Source organism: Ostrea edulis, chromosome 1, assembly GCF_947568905.1.
Source record: "Ostrea edulis chromosome 1, xbOstEdul1.1, whole genome shotgun sequence".
NCBI classification, from domain to species: Eukaryota; Metazoa; Mollusca; class Bivalvia; order Ostreida; family Ostreidae; genus Ostrea; species Ostrea edulis.
The window spans coordinates 29115819-29139195 of record NC_079164.1 but is presented as its reverse complement, the minus strand read 5'-3'; the positions used below and the strand labels follow the sequence as shown (position 1 = coordinate 29139195).

The following is a 23377-nucleotide window of genomic DNA, read 5'->3' as shown; positions in this document are numbered from 1 at the left end:
ATTGAGTTGAGTGAGGTGCGGATCACCAGATCAAACTAACGTCTCGTGTGATCTGATGATCTGTGCCTGTCAACTCGATGTGATCCGAGTCTTTGGATCAAGTTACTGTAGTAATAATATATTTATCATATTTGGTAATGATTTTTGCCAATTCTGCATGGCAATATGGATGATGTCACAATAGCTGGTATCAATGACTGGTCTGAAAATCCACATCAGACCGGCGTGCAATAATGCATATCAATTTGGAAATTACATATTTGCTCGTAACAATCAATGTTTTTACAATGGGGAATATATGATATATATATATATATGTGTGTGATGGTTTTTTTTTACTGTAGTAAATCAATGTATCAATATATCATTTGAAGTTTTTAGTAAATCAATGCATCAAGGTTTTTCCCATAGTTAGGCAATGCATCAAGCCTGGAGGTTATAAAACTTTTTTGAGCACATTTTCATACTTGTACTCTGTGCTCTAAATCATACTTATACTCAAAAGTGAAGGTTATAAAACTTAAGTAAAATCATTCTCGTACTGAAATGGAGTACATGATTAAGATTTTTTGTAAAAAAAAAAAAAAAAAAAAAAGAAACATTATATAAAATCAGCTCTTGGGCCTTACATCAGATATTTTAAAAAAATCCCTCAGAAGCAATATATTGCATGTATCAATAAGTATGAAAAAGTGCAGTATATGATAAATAGAATATTATATGTTAAAATTCATATCATATGTCGCACCAGATCAAGGGCTGATATGGGGCCACTTCGGTTGGGCTAATACGACATATGATGCATATTTTAGCATGTTATATTCTCTATTTAAATGATATTTTCATTATGCAGCACGGTGCACATAGTCTCAGCAATGTAACAAATCTTGCACCATGACATATATTAAGATAGCATCTTAAATTAGCAAGAGCTATTGAAATCAGTACACGGGAAATTTTAGGATTTCCATCCCAGTGACAACCTTATAGCTTAACTATTGAAAACCATAAGGAAGTCATAATCTTTGTTTAAGATAACATCCTTATAAGTGTGTTCAAAATTGATAATAAAATACACAACAAAAACTGCTTTACAAAGAAGTTAAGATGATTTTTTTTAGTCTGTTTTATCTATTTTATATTTATTCTTTAGAATCAATGGAGACCCAGATATTCAAGCAATGTTTCATTCCTGAAGTTTCAATAAAAGGACTACATATAAGGGCCATATATTTGCCCACTAAAATCCACAATGATGCATTTGTTTTAAAATTATGTGTATTTTGTGCAAGATGCAATTCAGTTAATTTCAGTTTGATAGAAATGACAAAAATCTTATATCGTAACATTATAAACATGATGTTCTGCAGCAATTTTGGGTATTTTGACATGAAATGGGTCTTTTTCATGCAGTTTTTCTTCTAGACAACATCAGCATTGGCTTGGACAAAGTTAATATTTACATATGAATTTATCTTTCCAATACACATATCTGATAGAAAAACTTTGTTAGTCCAGAGCTATGTTTCATGTTTTAATTCCTGAAGGAAAATTAGTATCTAACCTAAATTTAGATGTTATGTACTCTAAATAATTGTAAACATATCAGACAAATTAGGTGAAATTGTATTGGACATGATCTAATATATATATGAAATGAAATAAGATTTAGCTTTAGAATTTTTAGTTTTATGCCCAGAAAGGCTTTCATCACCTGGTTCTTTGATAAGATGTGAACATTGGTCAATCAGGATTCCTAAAATGTAGAAATTAAATACTGTAACATCCCATCACAGGATAAAAATTTGTAACATTCCATCACAGGATATAAAAATTTGTAACATTCCATCACAGGATATAAACATTTGTAACATCCCATCACAGGATATAAAAAATTGTAACATCCCATCACAGAATATAAACATTTGTAACATCCCACCACAGGATATAAACATTTGTAACATCCCATCACAGGATAAACATTTGTAACATCCCATTACAGGATATAAACATTTGTAACATCCCATCACAGGATAAACATTTGTAACATCCCATCACAGGATAAACATTTGTAACATCCAACCACAGGATATAAACATTTGTCATCCAACCACAGGATATAAACATTTGTAACATCCCATCACAGGATAAACATTTGTAACATCCCATTACAGGATAAACATTTGTAACATTCCATCACAGGATATAAATATTTGTAACATCCCATCACAGGATATAAACATTTGTAACATCCCATCACAGGATAAACATTTGTAACATTCCATCACAGGATATAAACATTTGTAACATCCCATTACAGGATATAAACATTTGTAACATCCCATTACAGGATATAAACATTTGTAACATCCAACCACAGGATATAAACATTTGTAACATCCAACCACAGGATATAAACATTTGTAACATTCCATCACAGGATAAACATTTGTAACATCCCATTACAGGATATAAACATTTGTAACATCCAACCACAGGATATAAACATTTGTAACATCCCATTACAGGATATAAACATTTGTAACATCCAACCACAGAATATAAACATTTGTAACATCCCATTACAGGATATAAACATTTGTAACATCCCATTACAGGATATAAACATTTGTAACATCCCATCACAGGATAAACATTTGTAACATCCTATCACAGGATAAACATTTGTAACACCCCATTACAAGATATAGTTCATAATATTTTCATCTAAATTATAATTTTAAAAATCAATTAAGGGAATCAAATGATATTGAAAATTTATTGTAATATTTTTGGGGCGATTGGGATATTAACTGAAAAATTGGATGCAAAACTTCAGCATCAACACACTGTGCATTGATGCAGTTTTCTGTCCAGTGATGCATAAATTTTTCATCCAATTTTTCAGATACCTCAATTGCCCAAAAAAATTTAAAGTTTTGTGTAACTACAAATGCAATCCAGTTGTTAATCTAAACACTCATAAAGTGTTTTGTTTTCTAGATAGAGAATTGACCTTGCTTTTAGTCTATTTGATGTTGGGTTGTTCAGCGTAGAAGTGCAAGTTATATATTATTGGTTCATTGTTCTAGTCTAGACTGTTATTGTATCCTGAGATACGATTGGCTGATCTATCAGTGTATGACTGCTCCCTGAGGTTTTCCCACAGGAATACAGTACGCTTTATCTCAGAGCTATGATATTGAAGGATATCATCTCATTATCACCTCCTAGACAATTAATGAAATTGCCATTGCTAACAATTCTCATTTCGGAGGAAACCAAATGAATTTTTCCCCTCCTTTCTTCCTAATCTAATATTATCATCGAGCAATCTTTCCCTAATCTTCAAAAGATTGTTTGATTTATTTCTCTATCTTTGAGGTAACTGGGCATGTTGATGAGGCACCACCAGTTACAGCTGATCCAGACACATAATTTGGACAGAGCATTGCTCCTCCTGCACTTTGTGGATGATCAGAAATGTTCCGGAGCTTTTTTTGCCCAGGGTCTTTGAAATGCTGCTGAGCTGCTTAAAACATACATATTGATTTCCATCCTATTTGGTCACTGATGGCTTTTTTCTCCTATTTGCAGGGAACTAAGCTGCTGATGTAGATTTTCTGACTTCTTTTGTTGGAGCAGAATTGTATTTTGTACTGAATTAATGAGTAAATTACAAGATTGATAACTGATAGGTCATCATTTAGATTCATTTCCAGTTCAATAGTCATTTGTCTCTTTTAGGAAGACCAGGCATTAAGACAGAACTATTAATAATCCTCTGTCGCTGCTAGAATTGTGTGACATAATATGAGGCAAATTGTAAGCCAAATGCCTTGAATTTAAAAAATACAGATCAGGTTGTTGGGTCTATCGAGATTGCACAGACAGGTTTTTTGTAATCTGTAGATTAATATACTGACCAGCAACATTGCTGGGAATCAAACAACTGTTTTATTTGAAGTCTGTAGATTGATATTCTGACCAATGCTATTGCAAGGAATCAGAAATGACTGTTTTGCTCTTGGGAGCTTGAAAGCTCTTTACTATTATGAGTTTCCAATATGGAATCCAATATTAATGAGAAGTATTGATTTCACAGTTGTTACAAAATTTTACAGGAATGACAGTAAATCAGGGCATTGTATCTAGGCTATTGTAGCCTTACTGTAAAGGTCAGACATGAATTGTAATGAAGCATCTTCTGATCTGTGTCTTTTGTCTTAGGAAGAAAGCAAGTATGAAAAAGAGATATCTAAGTACCAGGCACATATATGTAGAGAAAGTTTTCAACATATAATTTTCATATTCTACAGAATGGTAGTTTATCAAAAGAAGACACCTATAGATTTTGGGCATCTGACTGTCTATTTGTACATCGTCACTTTCATTGGGACTTGATATCTTGTAATTGTTTTTCAACTTTCATATTTTACACAAAGGTAATTGGCCATTTCATAACAACACCTATAGATTTTTTTTATCATGAGGTCAAATTACAAAGTTACAGGCTCAGCTGAGTTCCACTAAGTATACTACAAAGTTAATGTAGTTAGAATCCTGCATTTGAACATGGAAATGAAGATCTGAGAAAAGAACATAATCACCCCTCTCTGTTAGTACAATTGTTAATGAATTCTGTGTCATTAGCACCAGTACAGGTAACACATCAACTTAGTTCTTGATGGGACCCTAGTTTGTTTTTAAATAAGCAATATTTTTTTGTGGTGTCCTTAACAAACTTACTATTTCTTTTCAGGTATGCAATGAAGTGTTTAGATAAAAAGAGAATAAAAATGAAACAGGGAGAGACGTTGGCTATAAACGAACGAATCATGCTGTCTTTAGTTAGTACAGGGGTACGTATCACCATGGCAATATATTTCAGGACATTGAGCTTTTGTTTGACACAGCAAAGTGATTATTTGATCAGCACTACATTTAACTACTAGAATTTATGATCTTGTCAATATGATTCAATTATGTTCGTCATGTTTCTTGTTATTTGCACAAAATATCATTAATGTGTGTTTCATTTTTTTTAAAATGCTGTAGTACTTTGAAATTACTGCTTATTCTATACACATATGTGACAGAAAAGCAACAGCTTGCACAGCCTACTCAATACTGATTTTGAGCAATTATCTAACATGAAAAGCTCAGTCTGTGCAGTGAAGTCGTCATTTTTTCTTTGGCAGAGGGCAGGAACAAGAGTACTCTAAGTTTTATTGTAGAATAAAATGCAAAGCTATAGTTTAATGGTCAAAATACAGCAGAATGTAAATATTTGTATTCTGTTCTGACTTCAGAGATAACAGATAGATTCATTGCCTCTTCAAAAGATGAGGTTCCATATGTTGTCTTAATAACTTTTCCAAATTATCCTTTGCTGTTGTGATGGCACATGTGTTATCTTTTTTTTCTCATTTACTATGAAATTAGTACATTTTTTAGGAGTTAAATTTTTGTGGTTTACGGAAAATAAGCATGTTTGTTTGGACTTTATTTCATGGTGTAAGAAAACGTATTCTTTATCAAAGTTTAGCTTCTCTTGTTGGTAGACGATTTGAATTTATAGATATGTCCATACCATGAAAAGTGCCCCACCCCCATAAATGTTCATGAAATTTGAAATATTTCGATGTAATCCATACAAAAACCATTAATGTATGTCAGTAATTTTTGTGAGTTATTCATTTTTTTAACAGGAAGGAAGTCCCTTTATAGTAAACATGACGTACGCGTTTCAGACGCCAGAAAAACTGTGTTTTATTTTGGACCTGATGAATGGTGGGGATCTGCACTATCATCTGTCACAACATGGAGTTTTCAATGAGCGCGAGGTTCGGTTCTATGCCTCTGAAGTCATTTTGGGACTGGAGCACATGCACAATCGATTTGTCGTCTACAGAGACTTAAAGGTGAGAGACTAACAACAACCAAACAATGAAAAAATTCTATTTTTTCCTACAGTAAAGTTAGAGAGGCAAATGGTAATTTATTATATCCCCCCCCCCCCCTTTTTGAAAAAGAGGGAGCATAATTTATTGCAGTAGACAGTCGGTCTATAGACCGAGTCTTGCCCACATAATGTCTGAAGAACCTTTTGCTTGACAGACATCAAACATGGTACACTGGTACATCTTAAGGAATAGATGACCCTAATTGATTTTGAAGTCGCATTGACTGCATTGTAGTCTCTGCCCCATTGAGTCGGTGCATTGTAGTGTCTGCCCCACTGTCTCGGTGCATTGTAGTGTCTGCCCCACTGTCTCGGTGCATTGTTGTGTCTGCCCCATTGACTCGGCGCAATGTAGTGTCTGTCCCATTGACTCGGCGCATTGTAGTGTCTGCCCCATTGACTCGGTGCATTGTAGTCTCTGCCCCATTGACTCGGTGCATTGTAGTGTCTGTCCCATTGACTCGGTCTATTGTAGTGTCTGTCCCATTGACTCGGTGCATTGTAGTCTCTGCCCCATTGACTCGGTGTATTGTAGTGTCTGTCCCATTGACTCGGTGCATTGTAGTGTCTGTCCCATTGACTCGGTGTATTGTAGTGTCTGTCCCATTGACTCGGTGCATTGTAGTGTCTGTCCCATTGACTCGGTGTATTGTAGTCTCTGTCCCATTGACTCGGTGCATTGTTGTGTCTGCCCCATTGACTCGGTGCTTTGTAGTGTCTGCCCCATTGACTTGATGCATTGTAGTCTCTGCCCCATTGACTCAGTGCATTGTTGTGTCTGCCCCATTGACTCAGCGCATTGTAGTGTCTGCCCCATTGACTCGGTGCATTGTAGTCTCTGCCCCATTGACTCAGTGCATTGTAGTGTCTGTCCCATTGACTCGGTGTATTGTAGTCTCTGTCCCATTGACTCGGTGCATTGTAGTCTCTGTCCCATTAACTCTGTGTATTGTATTATCAAGCCTCAGACAAAATTGTTGAAATCTAATTGGTCAGGCCTGGAGGTTACAAAACTTTTTTGAGCACGTTTTCATCCTCAAACTCGAGCTCGTGTTCTAAATCGTACTCGTATGCAAAAGTGATGGTTACAAAACTTTTATAAAATAATTTTCACACTCAAATGGAGTACATGCTCAAGTCAAGATTTTCTGACTGAGTATGTTTCGAAGCTTGCTCAGAGTTGTACTCAAAACAAACATGGTCGAGTTTGAGTATGAGTACAGTAAAAGTTTTTATAACCTCCAGGCCAGATCTTGGTCACATGACACCATGAAAAAAAAACGTATCATGCGAGAAAAATCTGTATTGAGCGAGTAATTTATTGTCGGGTTCGACTTGCAGCCGTGACAAAATTGGTAAAGTGATAAGTTGTATGATATAGACCCCCACATATACAGTTAGAGGTCTTCAACGTGATAAATTCGTTACACAGTTAGTGAGTGACCTGATACAGAAAAATACATGGTGTGAAAAGAAAACCTGTATCAGGCGAGGTGAAGCCATGTATTTTTCCGTATCAGGTAACTAATAGTGTCTGTGTAGTCTGCTGCTCTGTTGACTCTTATTCAGTTGGACTTGATCAATTGTCTTGGTGATGAATTTTACATTTATGTAAATTTTTCCTGTTGTATTGTACAGCTGTTGTGTATTGACAAAACTTATCTGCACTGTTAGAATGACATTAAATTTTCATGTCATAATCATTATCAAGGCAAACTCATCATAAACACAATGCTTTAATCACTTAACTTTTGGTTATTGCTAAGTGTGAACATGATTCTGCATTTTAAGAATGCATATTGAGTTTGTTACCAGATGCTGCCATTTTTAATTGTTATTTGATTGGTAATACGAGAATTTTAAAAGCTTTTGTTATATTGGGATAGATCAACATGACTATAATACAAGACTATCATCTGAATATACACTGAAAAGTTGATTCACAGAGAAATCACAAAATGTCATTGTTATGTATGTGATATTGGGGAAAAAGTAGCCACAATTAACCAGAAGAATGTTTTGATTCAAAAGGTATTGCTTTCTTTTGTTAGAATATCCTGATTAGTTTACAACCACTGGTCTAAACTGAGTATAATGGAAGTGTTCATTCATTTCAGTCTCAAAAAGTCCAACTTAAAGCATTTGTATACTTTTTTGCATTCTGAACAGTGAAGAAAGTCATTTGATAGTGTATTCAGAAGATATGTTGTTATACCCCCCCCCCCCACCCCCTTCACCCACCTCCCGAACGAAGTACAAGGAGGAGGGAGGGGGGGGTAATATAGGAATCACTCTGTCTGTCCGTCCATCCGTCCGTCCGTCTGTCTGTCTGTGCAGATTCGTGTTCGGGCCATAACTTCTTTGTTCTTTGACTTAGGCATACCATATTTGGCACACAGGTGGATCACCATGAGACGATGTGTCGATTACCTTCATGACCTCTATATGACCTTGACCTCAAGGTCAAAATTAAAGGTTTTCTACAATGGATTCATGTCCGGGCCATAACTTCTTTGTTCTTTGACATAGGCATACCATATTTGACACATGAGTGTAACACCATGAGACGATGTGTCATGTACCTTCATGACCTCCATATGACCTTGACCTCAAGGTCAAAATTAAAGGTTTTTACAATGGATTCGTGTCAGGGTCATGACTTCTTTGTTCTTTGACATAGGCATACCATATTTGACACATGAGTGTATCACCATGAGACAATGTGTCGGGTATCTATATGACCTTGAACTTTGACCTCAAGGTCAAAATTGATTATAGGGTTTTGACATAGTCATACCATGGGTGTATCACCATAAGACTTATGTGTCATGTACATTCATGACCTCTTTATGACCTTGACCTTTGATCTCAGGGTCAAAATTATAGGTTTATGCCATGGATTTGTGTTCGGACTATATCTTCCATTTTCTTTTACAAAGGCATACCATATTTTTACACTCAGGAAAGAGGTAATTTATACCTATTAACAACACCCTTTGGGAGATTTGGGTAAGCGGGGGGTATTCTTAGTGAGCATTGCTCACAGTACCTCTTGTTAATGTATCTATTATAAGGCAAATTTAATGAAACATTTTCCCACTTTTAGCAAGTCTCTCTTGTCATCTGAATATGGCACTAAATGCTATTATTTTTCTACAGCCAGCTAATATTTTATTGGACGAGAATGGTCATGTACGGATCTCGGATTTAGGCCTGGCTTGTGACTTCTCTAGGAAGAAACCCCATGCTAGCGTGTGAGTAACTGTTAAATGACTTCAGAAAGTAAACATCATAAAGTGACCTTATTTGTATAGCATCATCACAGACACTATCACATAGATAACTGCAATCTTATGCAGCTGCTGTGGATGTCTCGTTTTAGACCACAGTTGCACATTGTGGGGTTTTTCCTAATGAGTTGGTAATTTTCTTGTCGGACAGATTATTGTCTGAGGAATATTGATTTTATCTACCGGCACCAGTTTAATTTCAGAAGATAGAAACCTTTTTTGAAAAAAGTTTCTTGTGAATATTAAGCCAATCAGCTATCTGAAAGTTACAAATTGATATCTTTTTTTCTGTTTAAAAGGAAAATGGGAAACAAAAGTAACTCTTTTTTGATAAAGATTTCTGGATAACGCATAAAAACCATGAGCTTTTATCCAATGGAGTCATAAGATTTTGCACAAAATTTGGCATTAGGGATCTTACAGCATATCAACAACCTGCATGTATGTGGTGATACAACATAATGACATAAAGTTTGGTCAGTGTTCAGTCCAACTATTTGCAAGAGATTTTGATATGTTAAACAGAATTCAGGGATTCAGGGCTGAGCTATGTAGACCATATATTGAAAATGTGTTAAATGTTTAGAAATCTCCTTTACTTTTGAATATCAAGTACAAAAACTTGATGCATAGTTTTTCATAACATTTTGTAGTTAATTCATGAATCTTATAGCCCATGAGCCCAGGATGGACTCTTTTAAAACGTTTTTTAAGAAAATCACCTAAGAATAATGTGTTTTTGTGTGTTTAAAAGTCAGTACTAATTGAGATCCAATGGAATTCTTGTCCACAGCTTGATATTCTGAAGTTTGAATATGATCAATTCAGCAGATTTTATGACATGTTAGTGCATTTATAATGAGAAGTTTTTGATAATCTAATGGTGTTCTTACTGATTTCAGTGGAACCCATGGCTACATGGCCCCTGAGGTGCTAAACAAACAGATGCAGTATGATTCCAGTGCTGACTGGTTCTCTTTTGGATGTATGCTGTACAAGTTACTTAGAGGGTAGGGAACCAAACAACAATAGCATGAAATACTCATCATATCATAACAATTTCAATAGAGTAAAAGGATTCTGAAGAATTGAAAGAAATGGTATATTGATTTTGAAGCTATGTATGCTGTAGTGTGCATTTACCTTAATCAAGGAAGTGATTTAGACTCTTCAATCAATTTCAGACACAGTCCATTCCGACAACACCGAACAAAAGACAAGCATGAGATTGACAGAATGACCATGACAATGGTATGGAAAGGCTGATCAGTGTGATTATAATGATAGGGGGAGTTGGGGGAGAAGGTCTAACATTCGACAAACGTACATTTCAAAATAAATGGTAGCCAATGTGGTTTTCTTGTTTCAATTTACGTGCTGCCTGTCATAGATTAATGGTATACAATTTATGGTAAATCGAACCAACATACACTACTTTTCTTTTGGAAATAACCTCTGAAGATTGTGTTATAGATAAATCATTACAAGACTCTTAAAAATCATCTGCAATATTGTTCTTCATTTTGACTATTTTATCAGTCGCTGTGATTAATTCCTATTCAAATTTGGGGAAGATTTTTAAAATAATTTGGCACAAAGAAAAGCCATGCAGTAATGTAGGTAGTCAGTCAGAAATGATTGTAATTGATTTGAAAATGCTTACTGTAAAAGTGGTTATTATGCGTGGGGGAAATTACACTAATTACGCGGCCACATAATAAGTGCATAAATTTCCCCCACATGTATAGTTATAGATATTTGATATAATGTATATTATTAGCTCACCTAAGAGCTTCTCTGATCAAAATTTGTCCGTTGTCTGTCGTCGGCATAAAATTTCCACATTTTCATCTTTTCCAGAACCAATGGGCCAATTTCTACCAAACTTGGCACAAAGCATCCTTGGGTGAAGGGGGATTCAAGTTTGTTCAAATGAAGGGCCATGTCCCCATCAAAGGGGAGATAATCACAAACATGCAAAAATAGCATGTGGTCATTTAAAAATCTTCTCAAGAACCACTAGGCCAGAAAAACTGAAATTTACATGAAAGCTTTCTGACATAGTGGAGATTTAAGTTTGTAAAAATCATGACTCCCGGGGGTATGTTGGGGCCACAATAGGGGATCAAAGTTACACATGCGAATATATAAAGAAATCTTTAAAAATCTTCTCAAGAACCAATGGGCCAGAAGAGCTGAAATTTACATGAAAGCTTCCTGAAAAAGTGAAGATTCAAGTTTGTAAAAATCATGACCCCTTTGGTTAGGAAGGGGCCACAATAGGAAATCAAAATTTTACATGCGAATGTATAGGGAACCCAACTTGGCACAAAGCATCCTTAGATGAAATTTGTTAATATTAAAAGCCATATCCACCTACAAGGGCATATGATAATTGATAAATTTGTAGTCAAGTTTAAATAATTAAGTTTGATAATTAATAAATTTTTAGTTGTTTCCTTTGAATAGTTTTTTTTCTGAACCAAGCTGCTTGTATAATGATAGTTTTGCTCAAGCTTGTTTATTGCTAGGAACTACTGCTCAGGTGAGTGGTGTGGTCCATGGGCCTCTTGTATTTAGTTACCATGTATTTTTCCCTCACGTGTAATGTTGAATGTGGAAAAACGTGTACTTAACCCCCAACATGAATAACCACTTTTACAGTCTTTAAAAAACTCAGGAAAACTGTTGAACAATTACAAGCATGCCATTTTGAACTTCAATATAATGTTCAAGAACATCACATTATCGATTCAGCAGGGCATATACTTTTTTCATTTTGAATATGTATATAAGAAATTTCAAATGGATGAGTTTGATGTTGATGATATTTGATTCATTGTAACATGCTGTCTGCTCATAAAGGCATTGTATCAAGCTGTTGATTATTAATCGGTGGGAACTCTATTCTTGTGAATTTTTAAGTGATGTATGTGGTTTTTATTGATCATAAGCAGTATCCTCATGTTGGATTAGAATCCACGACTGCCATGCCTGCATGGCTAATTTACATCCTTACTTTGCTTGATATTGCAGCAAAATAAGTGTTCACACCTCAGAATAAAATATGGCAACTGTTTAATTCTGTATGCAGCCCTAATTCATTTTGGGAAGTGGGGCTGTTTATAACATTGTTGTTGTTGTTTTTTTTGGGGGGGGGGGGGGGGGGTTATTTATTTATTTTTATTTTTCATTCTTTTTCAGGTCACTTTTGTGACCTATTACAATTGGTCTGCACCCATTGTCATCTGTCATGTGTGAACAATTGAATATTTTCAACTTCTTGATAACTACCCTTCTAATTCTTTTCAAATTTGGTATGAAGCATCTTTGGGACAAGGGAAATGTCAGTTATACATTTTCAGGACTCCAGCACTCCTGGGGTCTTAGAGGAGGTGCAAAAACTGCCAAATATTTTTTCAAAAATCTTCCTGTACAACCACACGTGTAAAAAGCAGGAAGACCCTATGAAAATTGCAAATTTCATGATCCGCAGGGTAAAGATTATAACTCCAGGGTGGGGCCAAACTTGGTATATAGTGTTTATGTGTAAAACATTTTAAAATAACATTTTGATTAATGCTATCGATGCTAAATTGAAACTAAATTGATATTTAGAAGGAGCAGGTAGCTCTTTACCATAATTGTAAATTTCATGACCCCAGGGATAGGGGTTTTGGTATCAGGGTGGGGTCAAAATTATTTTATAGTGATTATTGTCTTTATCATTTGAAAGACTTCTTTAAATTTCCTGATACTGTATAAAAACTAAATATATATTTAGGAGAAGCAGAAAGGAATATACCAAAGTTGTGAATTTGCAAACCCAGGGTTCTGACTCTAGGTTGTGTCCAAATATAGTGTTAATATATATTATGTAAAGTCTTTCATCAATATGGGCACTTTTGGAGGGCATGTGTGTTTTAAAAATACATCTTCATTTATACTACTGCTGAATATTAGAATTTAGTTTAGATATGCAGAACAAAAAATTAAAGATTTCATAGCCTTTGGGACAAATGATACTTTAATATTCAGGTGACCAATAATGCTTGTGGGCCTTTTGTAGAAATTGCCTTTCTTTCAAACTAATTTGTATTATAGAAGCAGTTTAAAAGTATTCTTCTAGGGCAAATACATTGCTACACTTTCACAATTTCCAGTTACTTGTAATGTGATATTGATTGAGTATTGTTTAACGTTCCTCTCGAGAATATTTCACTCATATGGAGACGTCACCACTGCTGGTGAAGGGCTGCAAAATTTAGGCCTATACTAGGCGCTTATGGCCTTTGAGCAGGGAGGGATCTTTATCGTGCCACACCTGCTATGACACGGGACCTCAGTTTTTGCGGTCTCATCCGAAGGACCACCCCATTTAGTCGCCTTCTATGACAAGCAAGGGGTACTGAGGACCTATTCTAACCCGGATCCCCACGTGGCTGTAATGTGATAAAATTATAATTTCTCCTTTACCTGATGACAAATTGATGTTTTGTAGAATGTAGAGATTCCAGACTCAATGTCACAGGAGATGAAGTCTTTGTTAGAGGGATTGCTACAGAGAAATGTGGAGGATCGACTGGGGTGTAAGGGAAGAGGGTAAGTGAACATGTGGTGTTGGTCTTCATAGATGTAGTGAACATTAGCCTTCAAGGATGTCATGGATGTAGTGAACATTAGCCTTCAAGGATGTCATGGATGTAGTGAACATTAGCCTTCAAGGATGTCATGGATGTAGTGAACAAATGCATTGTTCACAGATCTCATGAATGTGGTGAATAACTGCTTTTTCCTTCACAAATCTCATGGATGTAGTGAACAAATGGATTGTTCCTCACAAATCTCATGGATGTAGTGAACAAATGCTTTTTCCTTCACAAATCTCATGGATGTAGTGAACAAATGGATTGTTCCTCACAGATCTCATTGATGTAGTGAACAAATGCTTTGTCCGTCTTGACCTTTGTGAATGTAATGAACAATCTTGAATATAAACATTTACACTGGGAGATTGATAACCACGTGGTGCCCTTGTTTTTATATTGTAGGAATCAGATTTTCTCATTGAAATGATAAACATGTCATTGAATCCAGCTACACACTGATTCAAGACTTTTAAATTGGAGCATGCTCCCGTAAATGATTGCTGCCAAATATTTTGTTGTAGTCTCTAAGAAAAACAAAGGGAGTTAACAATGTTTTGCACTTGCAGGTATTAAAATGTTGACTGTATATTTTTAGAGCTAATGAGGTGAAGGAGCATGCTTTCTTTCATGGTATAGACTGGACCCAGGTGTTCCTACAGAAGTACACACCACCCCTCATTCCCCCACGAGGAGAGGTCAATGCTGCTGATGCATTTGACATTGGGTCGTTTGATGAAGAAGATACAAAGGGCATTAAGGTAAAAATGTGGGACTACCCGGTTTCTATGTTTTGGGGGTTGTTTTTTTAGTCTCCTACTGGCGGAACCAAAGGAGACTCCAGGTTTTCTGTCTCTCAGTCATTCAAATCGGTTTCCACACTGAGTAAAACTCTGGTGACCTTTTGCAATTGGTCAGCATCCGTCATGCATTAACAATTCAACATTTTTAACTGTTTCTTGATAACTACCTTTCCAATTCTTTACAAATTTAATATGAAGCATCTTAGGGACAAGTGGGACATAAATTGTAAATTTCAGAACTCCTGCACCCCTGGGGCCTTAGGGGTGGGACAAAAACTGCCAGAAATTGACCAATTTTCAAAAATCTTCTCTATTATTGCACATGTTTAAGGAAACTAAATGCATAATGATGTAGAGCAGGAAGGCCTCTACCAATATTGTAAATTTCATGATCCCCTGGGTAGAGGTTCTGACTCCAGGGTGGGGCCAAACTTGGTATATTGTATTTATGTGTAAAATATTTATAAAACATTTTCTTTAATGCTATTGATACTAAATATTGAAACTAAATGGATAATACAATATACCAAGTTTGGCAATTTCATTATACCAGGGGGTTCCAGGTTGGGGCCAAAATTATTTTAGTGATTATTGTGTTTTTGATTTGAAAGACTTCTTGTAGTTTGCTGATACGGTATTAAAAGTATTAAAATGCATATTGAGAAAAGCAGAAAAGGATGTACCAAAATTCTGAATTTCGCAACCCCAGGGTTTTGACTCTAGGATGGGTGACATGGTGTTAATGTTACATATATTATGTAAAGTTATACTCAGTTTTCTGCACTTTGTAAAGCTTGCAGAAATTATGCATGAAGTTTGCATTCTATTCTTGTCAAAAGTTTTTTTCTGCCAGTATGTATTGCCATTCACCACTCTATTAATGCTTGTTTTTCTTCATTAGTCTGTGCAATTTTTGGAGAGAAATTTTGTATTCTTAATGAAGTAATGCAGATTTAAGTTAGCTGTTGAAAAAATAGCTTTTCCTGGTCTTACAAGAAGTTTGAAATCTTTTTTATACACCCTGCATCAAAGATCTGGGTAAAATAAAATATGGGGTTGAGGTATTCCTCTCCTTGGTTTCAACCTTTGTCTTACAAAATAAAGATTTTATGTGTGGTGAACTGAACAGTCAAGGCCAAAGCAATAATCAAATTTACCTCAAGTAGATTATGTTTTAAATATGGGGGGAGGAAATATTTTGTGCCTTTTATTCTCATGTATGTTTAATACTCTCGGTTTCTTTTTTAGCTAGCAGAACAAGACCAGGATTTGTATCGTAATTTTACAATGACAATTTCTGAGCGCTGGCAACAGGAAGTAGCAGAAACAGTATTTGATGCCATTAACCAAGACACAGATAAACTAGAGCAGAAACGGAAACAAAAGCCCCGCATTGATGATGTAGATCTGGGTAGGTTCTATCATGTCCTTACTAACAGCCTTCATGTATAGTTACCGGTTGTGGTAGCTCAGTGGCAGAGCGATCACTTGTGATCAGGAGGTCATGTGTTCAAGCCCTGCTTGTCCCATGGCCACGTCAAACCTAAGACTTCAAAATAGCAGACATGATTTTTCTCCGTTTTAAAGCGGAATTCCACTTTCCGGACTGGAAAAATACATTCTCTATATATATAATGATTCTACTTTCAGAAATTCCTAGGTTCAATAAATTTCACTGGTTATGAATCTATTTTTCTAGAATATCATAATCAATTTTTGATTTTGAATTTTACATGGCGATCAGTATTTCCTCATTGTATTCTTCTCGTTGATTGGTTAAATCATTATGATATCGCCCAATCAGCAGAATGTACACTTATTGTAAACACGTGGGCCTTACAAAAATATCCATGAAAGTAATACAAAGAGACAACGGTAATGTTAGGTCATTGACAAGGTCCAGCTTTTGAAGAACCTTTTAGTCAAGTATTGGTAGATTGCTAAGACTTTTGCCTAAGACTAGGTTACGGAACCAATACTTACTTACTATTAATGGCATTTTTATAAACCTTCAAACCTCAAAATTGGTTTACGGAATTCATTTTCTGCAAAAGCATCTTAAAGTCTAAATATCCTTTTTTGGCAGGGGGTGGACCCCAATCCTCCTTCCACTTTTTCTACCTTTCTGCAGAATCGTGTCTGAAATAGGTAGTGATTGCTTCTTCATCAAATGCTCAGCATTTAGAAGTAAGAATCACAGGTTTTTTAGATATGACCTTAAAAATGGAGGTTCCATGTTGTGGCAAGCGTTGGCACAATAAAGAACCCTCATGCTGAAGGTGTCCAGGTAGTGCAGAGGTAGCGCTCTCGCTTCTCACTGCTGCGACCCGAGTTCGATCCTGTGATCGGCAGTGGTTGTATGAGAGGGTATGGCGGTCGCCCTCTCGGACACGTGGGTTTCCTCCGGGTACTCCGGTTTCCTCCCACATAAATGACCCCCAAGCGCAAACATCTGTGCATCAAAGGATCCCATTGGAAATAAGCTTTCGAGCTTTCATGGGTTATACTTGGTATTTATGTTTGTATGTATGTACATGTATATACCGAATAAACATTTATTTATATGCTACGACCCTGAACACTAAGCATGTGTCTAAATTTGTGGTATTTCACCTACAGCTGGTGACGTGATGAGTGAAAAATTCTCGCCGGGATGTAGAACAAACAATCAATCAATCATGTACAGTTGATAGTAAACACATGATGTACAGTCAGACAGTTGATGGTAAACTTATATACAGTCAGACAGTTGATGGTAAACATATACAGTCAGACAGTTGATGGTAAACACATGATGTACAGTCAGACAGTTGATGGTAAACACATGATGTACAGTCAGACAGTTGATGGTAAACACATGATGTACAGTCAGACAGTTGATGGTAAACACATGATGTACAGTCAGACAGTTGATGGTAAACACATGATGTACAGTCAGACAGTTGATGGTAAACACATGATGTACAGTCAGACAGTTGATGGTAAACATATGTACAGTCAGACAGTTGATGGTAAACATATACAGTCAGACAGTTGATGGTAAACACATGATGTACAGTCAGACAGTTGATGGTAAACACATGATGTACAGTCAGACAGTTGATGGTAAACATATATACAGTCAGACAGTTGATGGTGAACACATGTACAGTCAGACACTTGAGATTACAGATTACCTGGACAGTATTTCCCACCTTTTAGTGACAAAAATAGTAAATTTTCAGAATGCCAGTTACTGTAATGAAATTTGTGAGAGAAAAACTTGTCTCAATACATGAAATCCACTCTTGGATGTGAGATGTAAATCTTTTTATCCCCAGATCAAACTGACTGTATCGTGGAAGGGGAGGTTTTAAAGTTAGGCGGTCCTTTTCTACAAACATGGCAGAAGAAACACTTGAAGCTGTATCCAAATCGACTAGAATTCTACAATAAAAACCGTGATGGACAAATAACCAGGGCTAAAGTAGAGGTAGTCATTTACACATTGGCATTATTTACATAATTACAGAGGTCAACATGTATTCCATTATCAAGTTAATATCATCAGATATAATCTTTTTAGTATAGATAAAATGTATACTAGTAGTTTATTTATTGTAATATTTTCAGAATCCTTATCTTTTTTCATGTTTCTGAATATAGATTGAAAAAAAGAATGGATTTGTGTTTGTGTATAATTCTGATACAATGTTTATTTCTTTCACTGACAGTGTATTTTGATGCTAGACATAAAGGAAGTTTATCCTGAATTCCAAAAATTACAAAAAACGGAGAACTGTATTGTGATAGTTTTAAAAACCGAAAGCAAAATTGCCATAACTTCTCCAGTAAGTACAATGATGTCGATCTATGTTTATATTCTGTTGTTGTATTTGTATGCATACTGATAATTTAAGTATGTACTCGTATAATACTGTTTCTTAAAGTATTAATAATAATATGTATCCTTCGATATTCATTTTTCTATGAAATATGATGTTTTTGTATAACAAATCAAATTTATTTCATACAATTATCCAACTATTGATATCTAAACAGTAAGTTTGCATAATGAAGACTTCAATCATAAATTACATACAACTTTTGTATTCTCATATTGTATTTAACCAGTATGATCTTGTATCCCATGTAAAAATGCACTGGTGTATAGTAGAAATTTCCCTAATTTCCCCAAATTCAGTCATTGACAGTGTTTTGTATTCTTTCCAGGATAAAGTGCTCATTTCTCAATGGAAGGATGAGATTATAAATGGACACAAATTGTCAGCACAGATAGTGGCTAGTATGACAACCAAAGCAAGCAAAATGTATGGTGCTGCTATTACTAACAGTCCCAGTTCCGAGAACTTCAAACCCCCACTAGAACATAGAAACAGCAACGGGAGCTAGACAACCATACCCCAACATAGCTTTCTTGTGATCAATGACACACCCCTTTCCTCGATACTCATTGGAACCATATCAGAGGGAGACCAGAAAACACAGGAATGGATCCAACTTCCTCTGGGGTACCTGAAAGGGTCCGCCACATTTTTAAAGCTAGTCATCAATTTTTTTATCCAACTTGGCAAGACGTTATTTTCTACTACTACCAAATGTTGTCCTTTTTAAGTGTTTCAGCCAGGTGATTGGCTTTGTGTTGTCATAGTGTCCGTAGGCACGTGTGATATCAACTAGTGTGAGTGGTCTGTGTGTCTGTGAATGCTCTGCATCATTGGTGTGTGAAGGACTTTGGACCAGTGTAGTTCATGAACTGTGTCCAACTTGGGTTTTCTCAGAAAAACAATACTCAGCTTCCATTATACGCAATCTACTCGTAAATGACCATCACACACTAGCAAGCTTTTTGTATATCTGCGATCTCTTAGGTTTTCTGCAAGCTTTAACAAGTATTTAGGTTACTAGAATATTTTATTCTTCCTTAGGAAAAGTAAAATCTAGCAGTTTTTTCATGCAGTTAGTTATGCTATTTTTAGAACATCAATACCTCTTCTAGGGACATTGCTACTTAAATTGTTTCCCTAAACCAAAGTTCTTTAAATGATAAGAGATTGCAACAATTGAAATAGATACTAAGGTGTCATCTGAAGGGTCTCCTATCTCAGCAAATTCGGTACTTGTGTATCTGATCTCTTAGAGCTTATTATCTATTTTATTTTGAGCTTTTTGTGTTATTTAAAAATTTGTGATCTCTGTGCAGATTCTTTCTTAGATGAATTATCCCTTTCTTGCTGTTGATATCTGTACTTTAGATGACTGATTTCCCTTCATGCAGTTGATATCTTTACATTAGATATACATGTAAGTAAATTAAATAAATTACTGTGGAAGTGTGTATTTGTGCTAGGAGTTTTAGTGGGGGCTTTCAGTTTCCAACTTGTGTGGGAAAAAGAAGCAGTGATATGTATTGCCGCAAATAATTTGGCAGTTGAGCTGTAATGGTGCTTCTGAAAAGGTTTTATTAATACAATATAGGAAGCCATGTTTCATTTAACAAAAACTGAAGAAAATGAGTAACCTAGTGTGAATTGTTCTACTTTGATATGATACAGATAAGAACTACAGTACTGAACACATGGTTGTGGGGTGGGGGTGGGGGGGTATTACTTGTTGTTACCTCACTGCATAATTAATGCAAATTTTCCCCAGGTGTAAATATCCACTTAAATAGTATCCCTTTCTAACTATTTATATCTGTACCTGATAAATGGATTATTTCCCTTCCTACAGTTGATATCTGTATGTTATACAATGACCACCTTTCCTTGATATTTGTACTTGAAGTGAATGATCTCCTTTTCTGCAGTTGATACCAGTACATAATATGACTCTTGCTGTGTGCTACTTGACAGGGTATTGTACAAGGCATTCCTCATCACCAAGTTTTGGATTTATTTTTTTTTTCTGTGGAGAATGCATGTAGGACGTAGTAATGACACAAAAAAAATATTTTTTGTCTACCTCTGTATGGTCACATGACACTCTTTAACCTATAACTGCATGTCTGAGGACCACAGTGCTTGCCAATGGAAATTTTCGGTCAATCACTAGGGAGAGAATGTTAACGCATTATACATTGTGTGTCTTTAATGCTGAAGCTGGTCTGGAGGTACATATGTAGGTGTGATGCAAGATTTTTTTTTACAAACCACATCATTGCTCCAATTTTCTTTGTTTTATTTTCAGACACTTTGCTGTTTTAAAAAGTTTGATTTCTCTGTGTAGAGGTCACTCAAGTTCTTTTACCAAAGTTTTTTTGTTATGTTATTTATTCTGGATCTCTATTACAGTGTGAATCTCCATGTGTCTGAAACTAATGTTAATAGTGCAAACCATTGCAGTAGAAAGTGGCTTTAAAATGCCAAATTTAAGGTGGGAACAGCCACCATAAAACAAAGGGGAAGGGGTATAGACCCTACTGTCAACTGTTGTGGACTGTTAGGCAGGGGTATAGACGTAGGCCTACTGTTGTTCACCACCAGATGGTCAAATGTGGACAATTTGTTCCACTGAATGGACATTGAATGTGGGATATGAATAAATGTATGTTAAAAGTTTGTTAATAAAAACAATGTCCTTATGTTTATTTTTCATTTTTTAATATAGAAACAATGTCTTTTATGTATAACATCTCGAGAAATCAATTTTTAAAAAATATTTTTAAATACTTTAATGTGCAAGTAAAAACTGGGACTAATGCAATGTTGTGTAGAATTATAAAACTTGTTTCTGTGTATTAAAATTGACTCTAAAATTCCAGTGTTTGTTAGAGAAAATGTAATGTATAGTTTTTTGAGGTTTTTTTCCTTCTCATGAAGGAAGTGTTTTGACCTGCATTTTGAGGGTATATGATAATAGCTCAGCTTTCAGTAAGGATAATAGAAAAGAAAAAGATTTACGGTGTTGAAGAAAATCCCTTTAATTTCCTGTAAACATCCAAGATTGTGATGTGGATCAGTTTATTTTCCATAGTTAGAATCTCTCAGAGCTTCCTGTGTCGGGTTATTGTAGGACAATAGTTCGCATTGGAAAAGCACACTGATCAAATTACTTTGATATCAGCTGTTCCGGACTGGTCAAGTTACTGATGTCAGTTGTTATGATTTTTTTTATCAATTAGTTTCATCGTTGTAAAAAAAAAAATTCTATCATGTTAAATTAGAATTTTTAAAAAAAATTTTTTTTACCCATTCCGATTTTCTACATACTCAACTTTGTGATGATGAGAGTTAGAAATGCCAGAATTTTTGTCAGTATATAGTAGGCTATATTTTATACCACTAGACTGTGGTTCCTGGTATCATCACGCACGACTAAGCAGAAGGGGAATCGATGCCGAAGGTCTGCAGTATCAGTGTTATAGATGTGCAATAGGGACAACATATCTGGCTGAACATTGATACATTTTCATGAAATCCAGTCATTATTATTAAAAGTTATTCAACATTTTCCATGTGAAGATGTGTATTTATTATTTATTCAAATAAAATCTACAAAATTTTTAATCTAATCTTCATTTTTTTTTAATCTTTCAAGAAGGATGATCCTTAGTTTAATTTAAATGGGTTTGAGGGAAAAGCAGAGCATGCTTATTGTGTAACTCCAGCAAATTTCTCTTGTTGGGCAAGTGTGTGATATTTTAGTATTGCTTGTTTAACAGAACTTGAATTTTTAGGTAGTCTGTCGAACAACAAAAAAGTTTTCCCAGTTTTATATGCCTGTCTTTAGACAGAACGTATTATGGTACAGCGATGTCTGTATGTCCGTCTGTGGGGTTTTCTGTTTCTAATTTCATTTCTCTGTCACAAGTTGAAACTTGCAATGTAGCTTCTTTGTGGATCACTCTAGGTCATGTTTCAATTCTGATCCATTTCGACTTCTCACAGGAGTTTTGCCCCTTATTTGAAATTATTGTTACATGGAAGGTACATAATTTGTCCAGCTAACTCCTCCCACAATTTTCAAGTGAGGACCCATTTTGTTTTACAGAATGTTTGTATGGATATTGAATATGTGCATGTGGCAAGGATTTTGATTTCTTTCAGTTTTTGAGAAAATTTAGACCATTTTTAGGAAATATTACATAGAGAGTACATGATTTGTCCTGTGAGCTCCTTCCACAGTTTTCAAGTGAGAACTTTTTATTTCACAGAGTATATGTATGGGTATGGAAGATATGCATGTGGCAAGATTTTGATTTTCTTCAATTTTTGAGAAAACTGCAGGTTCTTGAACTTGGTCCATTTTGAGGAAATAAATGAACATGTTTGTCCTTTTTTAAAACTACTCTCACAGTTTAGAAGCTAGGGTCTTTGTAAGTAACTTGAAGATGTGCATAGTGCAAGGATTTTGATTCTTAGCAATTTTTAATTTTCTTTAATACTTTAAATATTTACAGACCTGAACCCAGTTGCACAAATGTTAGTATAGGATTAAACATTCTTTTTGAAGAATTTATCGATGTGTAAACTCTGGACATTTTACTCACAAACTGAATAAAAGTGCGAAGCACTTTTATGTTAAGTTTGTGAGTAAAATGTCCAGAGTTTACACATCGATAAATTCTTCAAAAAGAATGTTTGATTCTTATAATTCCAATTCGTTCCCTGCATCATCAACTTCAATAATTTGAATACTTTCCCCGCACTATGTTGTTTGTCTTTAAGCGCG

The 23377-nt window shown here is 35.3% G+C and overlaps 1 protein-coding gene across 4 annotated transcripts in view; it reads left to right on the top strand.

Annotated features, from left to right (window-relative positions):
* LOC125663920 (beta-adrenergic receptor kinase 2-like) overlaps nucleotides 1–22212 on the top strand; it is a 64463-nt gene extending 42251 nt beyond the window's left edge. For all 4 annotated transcript variants that reach the window (XM_048896357.2, XM_048896359.2, XM_048896361.2 and 1 more), the window contains 11 exons: nucleotides 4763–4862; nucleotides 5712–5924; nucleotides 9125–9219; nucleotides 10158–10265; nucleotides 10440–10506; nucleotides 13757–13857; nucleotides 14500–14662; nucleotides 15953–16115; nucleotides 18025–18176; nucleotides 18418–18534; nucleotides 18917–22212. In XM_048896357.2, coding sequence (XP_048752314.2) covers nucleotides 4763–4862; nucleotides 5712–5924; nucleotides 9125–9219; nucleotides 10158–10265; nucleotides 10440–10506; nucleotides 13757–13857; nucleotides 14500–14662; nucleotides 15953–16115; nucleotides 18025–18176; nucleotides 18418–18534; nucleotides 18917–19096 — 1459 coding nt within the window. In that variant the 3' untranslated portion in view covers nucleotides 19097–22212. The remainder of the gene's footprint in view (nucleotides 1–4762; nucleotides 4863–5711; nucleotides 5925–9124; nucleotides 9220–10157; nucleotides 10266–10439; nucleotides 10507–13756; nucleotides 13858–14499; nucleotides 14663–15952; nucleotides 16116–18024; nucleotides 18177–18417; nucleotides 18535–18916) is intronic.
* The last annotated feature ends 1165 nt before the right edge of the window (nucleotides 22213–23377 follow it).